This window comes from Colletotrichum orchidophilum (assembly GCF_001831195.1).
Source record: "Colletotrichum orchidophilum strain IMI 309357 chromosome Unknown Scaffold_17.1, whole genome shotgun sequence".
In the NCBI taxonomy this organism is placed as follows: Eukaryota; Fungi; Ascomycota; class Sordariomycetes; order Glomerellales; family Glomerellaceae; genus Colletotrichum; species Colletotrichum orchidophilum.
Window position 1 is genome coordinate 134599 of NW_019172973.1, and position 12497 is coordinate 147095.

General features: G+C 53.7%; 3 protein-coding genes across 3 annotated transcripts; 2 read left to right on the forward strand and 1 right to left on the reverse strand.

Annotated features, from left to right (window-relative positions):
• Window positions 1-3839: 3839 nt before the first annotated feature.
• Window positions 3840-5427, forward strand: CORC01_02914 (uncharacterized protein; the record flags this gene model as incomplete). The annotated part of the gene is made up of 4 exons (XM_022614564.1): window positions 3840-3904; window positions 3989-4272; window positions 4769-5069; window positions 5301-5427. 4 exons carry the CDS (start codon window positions 3840-3842, stop codon window positions 5425-5427), a joined length of 777 nt encoding a protein of 258 aa, XP_022478865.1.
• A 2234-nt stretch (window positions 5428-7661) lies between these two features.
• Window positions 7662-9053, forward strand: CORC01_02915 (C4-dicarboxylate transporter/malic acid transporter; the record flags this gene model as incomplete). The annotated part of the gene is made up of 1 exon (XM_022614565.1): window positions 7662-9053. The coding sequence occupies one exon, from the start codon at window positions 7662-7664 to the stop codon at window positions 9051-9053; it is 1392 nt and encodes a 463-aa protein (XP_022478866.1).
• Window positions 9054-9655: 602 nt separating this feature from the next.
• Window positions 9656-11743, reverse strand: CORC01_02916 (heterokaryon incompatibility protein; the record flags this gene model as incomplete). Its single annotated transcript, XM_022614566.1, has 1 exon — window positions 9656-11743. The coding sequence occupies one exon, from the start codon at window positions 11741-11743 to the stop codon at window positions 9656-9658; it is 2088 nt and encodes a 695-aa protein (XP_022478867.1).
• Window positions 11744-12497: the final 754 nt, after the last annotated feature.

The following is a 12497-nucleotide window of genomic DNA, read 5'->3' on the forward strand; positions in this document are numbered from 1 at the left end:
TTACTTGAAAGATTGAACGAACCAATATTAATAATCATGGAACATAGGCCAAGACTACAAGAAGGACCAGGCAGCCCCGTGAAATTTTCGTGAGTTCCTCGATCCCCTCAATGAGCCCTGCTATCAGTGATGTGTCTTTAAACAAAAATTATTCGGTAGTCTCGAAATAGCTGCGACTGTTGAGGTCCCAAAAACTAAGACAAATAAGAAGCCGATCGATGTCGTTGGAGTATCGGTGCTCGTGATAGGCTGCACAGAGCGGCTGCTGGGTGTGCAGCTTACATGAGCTTATCTAGCTGGCAGGCAACTGGAGAGCCAATAATAAACCAGAAGTGAAACTCTTGCCGTTCAGAGGCTTGCAGAAACATCAAATCAAATGGTGGAACCGTCTTGTGCTTGGGTACTATCCGTGGACGCGTTGGACTTGTGGTAAACAGGGGAGGGGATCGGTGGTAGGTGTATGCGTTGTTCAACTCCTTGAGACAGGCCGGCTCCCCAGGGGTCCCCGTTTCGTAATTGTCGAGGGGCGCGGTATTACGGGGTGCTGCTAGCCCCGGCGTATGAACCTTTTTCTGATGTTTTCTACTCTTATTCAATGGGGGGAGAGAGGGAGAGGTAGAGAAAGAGCTTTTCATAGGGCGGCGGATGGATTACGCAGTGCTGGTGTTTCTCTAGCAGTTTTTGCTTTTTGCTACGTAGTAGTGCCCATTCAGATTCAGGCACAACCTGTCCGACGCTGAAACATTCGGCCGACTAGTTTCGGCTTTTTCACTCTGCCAATGAAATCGGCTGTGGTGGTGATTGCGGTGTGTGAATCTGAGGCTTTCATGATGAATGTGATGGATGGACTAATTCGTCGGGCTAAATTTGATCTACAACCGCACATAGTCTCAGGTCTTGGCACCTGCTGGTTCGCACAACAACTGGGTCGCCGTGTTATCGTTGCGTATGTCTCCGGTCACGAAGAGCACCAATCTCAACTCATTCCGCTGACGATAGGAATGCCGCATCGAGAAGTCCGCTATCTTGATGCACCTTCCGAGTATTGTTGGGATCACCGGGACCTGCTCTAACAATGCCGGTGGGCAGACGATTGCCATCTGTCAGATGCCGTATTAGGAAGGCTTCATATCGGGCCAAGACTTTGTACGGACTCGCCATATTCGCCCCGGGAGGTGCGGGAGACGCCCAGCTTCCACATGCGGGCCTGCCGATGGTGTTCACACTGCAGAATTCTTTTATACTTCCATAACGTAACCGGACGTTCTTCGGTGGTCGAATGTAGCATCGCGATAGTTTGCCTTGACGTCCGGCGGCGAGTAAAAAAAACTGTGAGACCGAGAATGAAGCTTATGCTATATGGCTTTTGAAATTCAGGGCGAAGGCGTAGTGAGACCCAAGACTGTGATCCTTGCCTCGCTGACTCGCCGACGGTGGTCCGGCCGTCTCATTCGGGCGCCGCCGGAGGTAGCCCGCCGAAGGTAGCCCGCCGGAATATACGCCGGGCCAGATCCGTCCAGTTGGGTTCTGTGCACGGAGCTAAATGGGGACAATGGAAAGAAAATAATGTTTGTTTGAGTCAGGGGAGATTGGGGATAGTCGGCCATCGACGTTGACATGGAACCTCTAAACCGGCCACCATGACATGGTTGCAACTTGCGAGCTCTCTGCGGCCGGACGTCAACAACCTGGTACCAGCAGCCAGCAACACACCACGGTGAGCCGGACATGTGAGACTTGGTTGCTCCGGGGCTTTTCGGAGGAGCCACGCATTCGGTCTATAATTCGGCGGCTCATCACCTCACCCAGCAATGGATGCTTTACAAACTTTGAAGAGAATATGGGTAGGCTTGTTTTCAATCCCGCCAAGGGATTTGCTTGGACGTTGTGGTGTGATCCCTGATTGCTTTGATCTCTCGAGAACCCACGAGTACGTTGAGAAATGATAGGAAGAAGAAACAGAAAAGAAGAGGAAAAACAAAAACGCCACCCCTTTTACCCCCCAAGTCTAGCGCGCGCACAGAGCGGGAGCCGGTATCCCGCGGTGACAGGTTCGGTTTCCGTGGGCTAGGTAGTGAACGGATTGACAAGCACGACAAGATGGTGAAATTTTGGGCAATTTCAATTGCTACATGTACCCATGGGCGCCGGATGATCTGCAACTTTGCATGTCTTGGATCTTGGTCTTCCTTGGACAACCGAACAAGTCCAATACTGCCAAGAAGACTCCATCAATAGAACGCTCCACAGTGAATACCACGGTGTAGACACAGCAAATGTCCCAGATTGCCAGAACGGAGAGGAAAGGCAATGGATGGTAGATGAGTCAAGAGAGACATCGTTGACGGTGCAGGTTGTTTTTGATGACCGGACTGGGCGGACAAACTTCGTTGGCAAAGGAAAAGTGGTGCGGATGGAAGGCCCCGACGCGTCAACATTCACTTGGCGGTGATTCTCATCACCAAACTCAACCGTGATGTGGAGATGTGGGAAGGGCGGTGCATTGTCAGGGAGGCCGTGCAATGGGATAGGCGCCGCCTTGGTGTTTCTCATTGTTTCTCTCTCTCCTCTCTAGAGTCCATGGAAAAGACACCACTCAAGTCTCACTGAGTGGAAAGTGAAGCTCTCGCCAAGAGGTAAGTGTCCACTGCCACGGCGGGAAGGGTAACAGTTGTTGAGGCATTCTTTCCTGTCATCATCGACGTGGACCCTCTCTGTGATGCGGCGGTGCATTTGCCAATGCTGCTAACGCACACGGCAGCGGATGCAGCCGGCTGCGGCAATGTTCATCGTCGCACCGCCGACGTTGAACCAGACGTTTCGAAGTGTGCGTCTTGGCGGTGCGGCGGCGCTGTCGCAGCCGCAAAGTAGATGTGATCGGCCTGGCTGCATTAGATACCGAGAAGGCCGTCCCGTACGTAGCCCGTGGACTGGTTGGGGGGCGCTGCGCTGGGAGTGCAAAGTGGGCAAGGGGAGCAGCAGATGGGAATTTTCCTACTTGGCGCTGGGCGGGTGGTAGATCGTGTCACCCAATCTGGCCAAGAGATTGAGCAAGAATGTATGACGAGGAAGGCTGCTAGGTAGTAACGGCTTTGATGCAGATGTGCAAGCTCACCGGTGCCCTAGTGGAAGCCAAGTCAGCAAGCGAGGAACGTCGAAATTGTATCCGTACACTGGATGCTTGGGGGGGGGGGCCTTGGTCACATGGACAGGGGCGTATTTGGTTGCTTCACTTTTGCTTGTGAAAAATGTGCTCTTGACTTGCCTCTATTGGCGGTATCCCGTCCGCGATGCACCATCTTGGCGGGAGCTTCATTGGGTTGCGGTGCACAATCAACTGCTCCAAGAGGAAACACCGCCACTGTTTCTCTGTTGTTGGTGTGGAGCGGGTGGCATCTGGTCCATGATGTCAGAACGCCAAGTTGCTCGGGGAGATGAGTAGCATCAGCGTGGCTTCGTTCGTGAACGAACATGTAAACAAGACGCGACGTGCAGTTACAATCGGATAGTGGGCACAAGAGAAGAATCAAAAACTATGGGATCTCCAAGACAGAATTTGACGGCTCTAGGTAAGGGTTTTGTATCGACGTTTGGCATCTTTCATAGTGTACAGCTTTCTACCGCTTTAATCTGCAGGCCGCTAGCCTTCGTCCGAATTGCTATAGCATAGTAATAGTGAGCTGCTGCTATCCGGCATCGTGTGGTGACGGTATTCTGTTTAAGCCTCTCACACAGGGTGAGAAGGGAAACTCACAGAGCCCTTCGAGAGACTCTGTGTTCTAGAAATAAGCCAACTATGATTCGCGGTTGCACATGCGCACACCCTCCGAGTTTAGCGGATGGACAGCCGAGGGGCCAAGTCATCCAGGGCCACGTTGTGTGGCGCCTGTCTGTGGGTGACTGTGTGTGTGTCTGGTCGCCCACCAGTGCTCGCTGTCACTGATCGTGGCGGCATTGAACAATGAATTGTCACATACCGTCACTTTAGGCTCGAACGGCACGGCTCTTTGGGCACCCAAGACGTCGATCAAGAGGTGGAGGATTATCAGCAGAAATCTTCCGTGACAGGCAATCTGTCTTTGTCCATCTCCGTCATCGTCCGAGCTGTCAGATTCCACCTGCGCATCGGCGAGGGCCAGCCACCCATGAAGCCTCTTCAAGGGTATGAGACCTCTGGCCAGGGAGAGGTAATCTGGGAGTGGGAGGGCAACGGGACGGGCGCGGCCCTCTTTTTTGACTTCCATCTCAATTTGGACGGGTGGGACAACCGCAGTATGATACCTTGAGTCTTGATTCCCAAGTCTGAGTTTGAGTCTGATAATCGAGGTGACGAAGAGAAGGCAGTGGTGACCGGTCCCCGTCGAATGTCACATCTCCCTTGGCTGCTCGACGCTTATCTCTGGGGGAGCCCCCCGGAACCAGATCCCTGGTCGCCTTCTTCGAGCAGTGTGGTGTTTCGCCCTGGTGGGTTCTGTCTCCTGAATCCCGTCAAACATGCGCTGCTGCCGAAAATACGCTAGACACTGGGGGAGAGTGACCTGGGCTACAGCAAAAGGATCCCCGGCGGCCGTTCTACAGTATCCGTAGTTGACGTCCTGTTTCGAGGTCTTGCTTCGGTCCCGACCCGTTTTCGTATCCATTGCAGGTGGAGAATCTCTAGTGTTTGGTTAAGGTTGAAGCGTTTTTCGATGGGCCATCTGTAATCTGGGGAGCCCGTCATCTGAGTGAGGCGTGGGCCACTAACGTCTCGACAGTACCGTATACGCAGCACGGCTTGAGAACACATATTGTGGCAGGGCAAAGTTTGCAGATGAACCATGTGGATCAACTCTCAGTCCCATCACGACCTACGAGATCAGAATTCGAAGTGATGAGCTAGAGTCGGCCTTGGCAAAGATGCGCAGCCTTTCATTACGAATGCTTCATTTATCCGGTGCGCGACCTGCGGCCAAGACTGTAGACACGAGCTGGCAGGAGTCCAATATCGTTGAGGCCGGCTTGGCCTTTTCGACTTCTCTCTGGCACAGAGTCCATGCGGCGGCAGAAGAAGCAGCAGCAACAGTCAGCGAGTAAGGTAGAGCACGGCAAGCACGGGAATTTGAAAAAAGAGTTCTTCAACCGAATCCCGCCATTGCCGTCCTCTTTCTCACTCTCTCTCTCAACTACGGAGTACTATTAACGTGTTTCGAGGTCCAAGAGGCGGGCCCTTTCATCTCTTGGCGGCCAGAGCTAGTGAAACGAATGCCCCGACTCGGACTGCCGGGGGTCCCCCGTGAGACTTACACATCCGCCCTTCCCAGCTCGAGCTGCTTCTGCAGCGGCTTCAAGCGTTGCTCTGCAGGTGCTAGCATCATCCCCCCCAATGGCGGCGACAACAACGGCGGCGGCGCGGGAGGGAGGGAAAGGGAAGAGCGGACCGCTGCGTAAGAAGCGCGCCCGCGCGTGCGCAGACGCCCCTTGGACTCTGGCATGCGCCACTGTGCGTATCCATGTCTCTGATGGAACCCCCCGAAATCATGGGATCGGATACCTTTTCTTGTTGTTGCTACCCTTCACCGCACTCGACGATGTACACTGCTTCCAACCTAGTGTAGACCGTCTAATACCTGCGGAAGAGCGATGTTCCAGCTCATGCTGAAGCGAGCTCTGAACAGGCATATGCGTGGTCTATTAATATTGCCCGATTCGTAACCTAGCAGCCACCCCTGCAACCCTAGACTCTCTCTGCGTCTGCGAGCCTGTACGGATAGGTACAGCAGACACTGAGAGAGAGAGCCACAGCGATGGGGGTCCCCTCCATTTCCCGTGCTGTGCGTTGGTGATCGACGTCGAGATGGGCCCCCATCCAGTATTGTTCAGATAAGGAAGCCTTGGAGAATGAATCAAAGAAGCAAGCCAGCCGCGGGTTTGTGTGACACACGGCCCCTAGATACCTACGTGCGAGGATTCGCGGCCTTGGTGTCCTGGCGGCCCTCCGATTGGCCACAACACCGTGCTTCTCAGTCTCTCTCTCATACTCTCTCATACTTTCTCACACGTACCCGTACTACTAGTCCATGTCCTGTCCTGGCACGTCTGGCTCTGCTACTCTTTGATTGCCAAGATTGCCTCCTTGGCACGGCTACGACCGAACTACTGTCTTTGCCCAAGCCGTGACGATCCAGGAGTAACCCCCCTCGAGCCCCAAAATACTTCGAGGCTTGTATCACTTCACATCGATGGGCCAAGGCCCCTTGACCCTGGCCGCAGGTTCTTCTCTCCTATCAATGAATGTACATCAGCTACCGCATTTGTGACCCCGGTCTGAGACAGGCGACGGTAGGCGCCCTTCACCAAAAGTCTCCTTCAACCACCGCTCCGACTTGCAGCCTGGACATCCTCTCGCTCGCCGTCTTGCCGGACCCATGACAGCCTACCCCTGGTCTTGAGATCCTTCCTCTTCTGGCGAACTCTCGTCGCTCATCTGGGTCACCCTGTGCATGGATATGGTCGGTCGTGGGGGTACGCCTTGGAAACCCGTGACCAGGCCGGCCGCTACCACGGCACACCCAAACGCTAGCCCACGTTTACGGTTTCTCTCAAAGAGCCTCACATCACGTCTTCTTACAACACACTGCACATATACACACATACAGCATAGCAGCAAGCAGCAAGCAGGCCTTGGTATGCACATTGTGATGACCCTACAGCCACCAAAGCCAACGGAACCCTATGGTACCGCGGTGCGGTTATTGCTGCCCGCTTTGGATCTTCATATCTGTGGATCTTGCCTCCGTCGCTCGTCCATGCCCCTCCACCTCATAGCCCAATATTGCATTTCTTGGCGTAAGTAGAAACGTACACTACACGCCCTCTTGTGGGTCTTTCCGTCTTAACTTCGAGCCAAATTTGGTGTTGAGACGTGCCCTTCCTCGTACCGCACAGTCGTTCCAAGGTCAGTGAGCCTCACAAACACCTGGAGGAGGAGAGAGACAGCAGACACATCCATTCCCCTTCTGCCATACAACCTCCACTTCTCAAACAAGGGTGGCAGAAACCAAAATCGTCCAGTCTCCAGTTACCGGATTGTCTCATCTCATACGCACACACTTTGGTGTATTTTTGTTTCCTCTGCCACTCATTCCCCCTTGCTGGCACTGCTACTGCTGCTGTTTCTCACCTTCACTTGACTGCACGTACCCGTCCCCACCGGACTGATACCGTGTTTTGTCAGTCGGTCAGTATCTATTCTGAGAAACCAAGGCTTGGTCTGAAGAGCCGGACTCATTACGCACACCTCTCAAATTCTCCAGTCTCCCAAGATATATCATCCGGTCCAAGACCTCCAATCTTACCATCAACCCACCGGAGCTGGAATCCCCTTGTTCAGCGACAGCAAGTGCCCATTTTTTTAAGTTCTGTTTGGTTTTTTGTCATAAACTCCCACCCCACCTATCGTCGCCTTCATATATCTACAACCTTATTTTCCATCTTTCTCCGGTACCCTCTTGTTTGGTCGTTACCCATCACCGACACTCACTCAATAATCCTTTACGCGAGCGAACGACTTATTCTCTGCGAGATTCGACGTGCGTTGCCTGTTTCCTGCTTCGAGCGGTTCACTACTAGCGAGCATATACACCGCAATAAAACAACAAAAAATAAGAAAAAAGAAATCCAAAATGGATCGGAGAGATCCCATGAACTCGGCCTGGACCGAATCCGAGGTGTCGACACGCAAGAACTCGAGAGAGTGGCAGACTTCCAGACCAAACTCACCCAAGCTGGCACCACTAGACCTCGGATTCGTCAACGAGAGGAAGGGCAAGGAGAACGAGAAGGACGGCTACAACACAACCATCACGCCCATCGTGGAAAAGGGAACCGTACCACACCACGGTGCCGCCCACGGCCACCTGCGCGATGTCCCTGGCCTCGGAATGATTGACATCAACGACCCCAACCGCCCGAGGTTGGGCTGGAAGGCGCGCATTCACCACTTCACCTGGGCATGGTACACCCTCACCATGAGCACGGGAGGTCTCGCGCTCCTCATCTTTGCACAACCGCACCAGTTTCCCGGGCTGAGGCAGATCGGTACCGTCGTCTATGTCATCAACATCATCCTCTTCGTCCTTGTCTGCTCCGCCATGTTGACGAGGTTCTTCCTCTACCCCGGAGACATGAAGAAGTCCCTCACGCACGAACGCGAGGGCTTCTTCTTCCCAACCTTCTTCCTGTCCATCGCGACGCTCATCACCAGCACGAACCGATACGCCATCCCCGAGAACGATGAGACCCTCGTCTGGGCCATCCAGATCGCCTTCTGGGGCTACCTCATCGTCACGCTCATGTTGGCCATCGGCCAGTACAGCTTCGTCTTTGCCAGGCACAACTTTGGCCTCCAGACCATGATGCCGACATGGATTCTGCCCATCTTCCCCATTATGCTTACCGGCACCATCGCCTCCGTCATCGCCGACACCCAACCCGAGATCGCGGCGGTGCCCATCGTCGTTGCCGGTCTCACCTGCCAGGGTCTCGGTCTGTCCGTTGCCGTACTTATGTACGCACACATGGTCGGTCGCCTCATGTCCGCAGGGCTCCCCCATCGTGAGCACCGCCCCGGTCTCTTCATGAATGTCGGACCCCCGGCCTTCACTGCTCTCGCCCTCATCGGCATGGCCAACGGGCTTCCTAACAACTTCGACCCCGACCGCGATGGTATCCTGATCGACGCTGGTATCATCAGGACTATTGCTCTTATGAGCGCCATCTTCCTGTGGGCCTTGGCTGCCTGGTGGTTCGGCATCGCGACCATTGCAGTCATCTCATCGCCGCCCGTCTACTTCCACTTGGGTTGGTGGGCTATGGTCTTCCCCAATACAGGATTCACTCTTGCAACTATCACAATCGCCAACCAGTTGGGCAACGAGGCGGTGAAATGGTTCGCCACAGGAATGAGTTTCTGTCTTCTCGGAGCCTATTGCTTCGTTCTGTACCACCACATCAGGGCGGTCGTCATCCAGGACATCATGTATACCATGAGAGACGAGGACTACAACGACCACTGATTCAACACAAGGATTGCGAAGGAGAAGGAGAGAAACTATTGGGGGATCGGGTTGTCTGCGGCTTCATCGCAGGGTTCATCGCAGTACGCGCACCTGCTCACGGATACGTACTTGCGCAGTCTTAGGGCCAGGGTTGGCTCACTGTTCATGCTTGAATGTTCATAGCGCCAGACTCGGATCTGGGAGGTTTTTGGCGATGTTTCCGCTCTAGCCGAGCGAGGGAGTTTAATCATCTTTGGGGCTGCATATCTCTCATCAGCGTGCAAGAAAAGTAGCGCGCAAAACTTTCAAATTGGATTATTCTTTTTTCACACTTCTTTTTTGAAATTTTCCTTCAGTCTCTACCAGCTTTCATTTCTTATGTAACTCATGGGAATCTGCAGTCATACCAACACGACAGGCATTAGGAGGAACTGGCTTTTCTTTCCATAGACCTTTTTCCACGTAGAGATCAGACGGTCGAACGGAACACCTAAAGAGGAAACACTCGACAAGTTCTACAGATAAAACAAAACGTTGCTGCTCGAGCGCCTCCTTGCCTCCCACCCAACTCCCAGACGTGTCCTCCCCCTCTTTCTCTCGTAAACGGCGGGCTAACCGACTCAAGCAATCAGGAACGCCGTTTTCGCCCGCTTAGTCAACAACTCGCCGTCCATGACTCCATCGCAGTACGCCTCCCCTACGAAACAATACATGGTCCCGTCTCCGGACGGTCTCAGAACGTACGGGATCCGAGAGCCGAATAGGATCACCACCACGTCACCCGGGCACGCCTCGCCCGGACACATGCCCAAGTAGCCCTGCCGCGTCATATATGGGCGCTTGCCAGTCATCATGTCCATGTTCTCGCTGTAGTTACATTGCCCCGGAATCTGTTTGTAGAGGTCGTCCAAAAGCTGATGGCGTTCCTCTGGGGGAAAGGCCTCCAACGTCAGGGAGATTATCCTGAGGACGTTCATGCAGTCCTCGTAGTCGCTCTTGATGGCTGCACCGGGTCGATGATAGTTGGACCCCTTGGTCCAGTACAGATCTGCCACGGGCACCCGCCACATGGCCTCCGCCTGCCTGTCGCTATTTTCGTAGATTTCGTGGCCCGCCCCCTTTGCCGCGGCCTCCTCGCACAAGGTTTTGATCGTCTGGAGAAGTTTGTAGCGGCTTTCGTGGCCGGTTTCCCACTCCCACACGTCGCCTGTTGTTTCGATGGTGTCAACAGTCACACCGCATATGCCGAGCACGCCACGGTCGTCCGTGGGTGCCAGCTCCATCGCGCTCTCGCCTGCAGCCTGCACGATGAGATCGTCTGCGTCCTCAAAGCCGTTCAAGTACGAGTGAGACAGCGTCGGTCTCCAGTCTGGCACCCAGGATGGCAAGCCTTCGATATCCTTGGGGAATTGCGAGAACGAGAGCATCTCTACGCAACCGACACGAACGAGAGCGTGAGCTGCGTCGATGAAGGTGGGATGGCTCTCCTCGGTGACATAATCTGGGGTAATCCCCAGGTTTTCCGCATCGGTAGCGAGACTGAGCAATCCGTAGATTCTGTCTCGACTTCGTGTCGCTTGGGCGTCCCCATCGACGTATGCTCTCTTCAAGACGTGATAGAAGTCGTCTCCCGGACCCACGCCCTTGACGAGGTTGCGGCGCCTACGTCTGACAGCCATCAAAGGACTGAAGCGACGGTCTTGGGCCTTAAGCAGAAGGCGCCTAAATTCGCTGGCTTCAGTAGGCACTTTAAATGTCTCCTCCGAGATGCACAAGTCCCATATCAGCGTGGCCAAGGGAATTAAATCTATGTTTACCGTCTTGTAACCGCAAAGAAAGACCGGGTCGGTACCGAGAGCTTGCTCTTGAATGACCCAAACCCGAGTGAACCACTCTCTCTCGTTCCAAGCAATCATCTCATGTAAGAGCTGTTTGAATTTGGCCTCGGCTTTGATTATCAGTGGCCGGTACTGGATAGTCACTGGGTCTTCTGGGTCCTCGTTCCTCATAATCCGGTGCAACAGCGGCAGACGCTCCTTGGTGAGATAGCTCTGGACGTCCAGGTCACGAGCCTCTTGCCCGATCTCTTGAAAGCACTCCATGAGGGCATCGGAGTTGTTCTCTGCCGGGCCCAGCCAGATAATGACCTGGTCCGCCTTGCTATAAATCTGGGTCATGAGAACCACCTGCTTGCTCTTTTCGGCACCATCCTCTTGGTTGATGCAGATCTGGTCGACCCAGAGCGTGACGGACTCATCTTTACGACGAATGTGTCGCAGCGCCGTGTCGAGAGAGGCCGTGATGCGAAAGTGCGCGCCCTCGACGTCAATGCTGTGAGTTGCGCCTGACGTACCCCAGGTGTATGACAGCGCTTTGAATAGCCGCGGGGCGGCGATCGGAGTCGTCGATATGGCGCATTTGAGGGGGCTCGAGTAGTGAGACGACGCGTTGTCAGAATCACTTTCGTCTGTACTGCTGCGTGCTCCGGATGTGGATGCGGATGCGGCGTCAAATCCGTGTGTCGACGGATAGAGTTCGAGAAGTCTGATGTGAGTTGATGCCGAAGGCAGGCTTACCTTGTCACCTGTGTAGCTTATTTCAGCAATGTCTTGCTGGTCCGGCAAAGGCGGCACGGAAGGCATGGCTGCCGTGAATGTTGGGACGAGGAGCGCGGCTATCGAGGCGGGACACAAGGGAAGCCCATGCATGGTGGGAGAACAATAGCGTGTGGCGGCAGGGTCTTGCCTTTATGTCCCTCGGGTGCTCCAATTCCATAAGGCTGCTAGCTTGTTGACCAGGGTTGGTCTCTCAATATTTCCTCATTTGGTTTTCAGCTGGCGACTATCGATCACGCTACTGCAGGGCATGAGATCTTCAATCCGACTGGCTGTCAACGTTGACATGACCAGCTTGCCCGGTTCACCAACTTGAGGTCTTCAATTGGCCAGAAAACTGCTGGTTCTTGTCATGTGAGCCTCGGGTGCATATGTTGATAATTACAACGATTCCACAGACTGAAGGAGATGGCGACCGACAAAGGGACCTTTCGGATGACTGATGACACCCCAGTCGTCAACACCTCAGGCACATATGGGAAGGTTTCTATTGATGATGCTGTACTGCTAGTTCTGAATTGTGTCTGGTACCTGTGCGAGCTTTGTTCGAGGCAAGAACTTGGAAACCTAGTCTCATAATCTCTCCTTTGATGACTTGTGAATTACCCAAGGCTGCCAGAGTCTACACGTCCACATAGGGTATCTGCGGGAGTATGTTTGTATCCATCGTCATGAGTCGTTGACTCCGCTTGATGTTCAAGACTCGCTTAGACTGTTAGGATAGAATAATGAAGTTGAAGGGTGGGACGGTTCTTGAAAGAAGACAACATGTCGTTGCTCCTTAGACTTTTCGATGAAGTTGCCTTTTCCTACTTCATACATAATAGTTTGGATTTGAGTTGAGGAG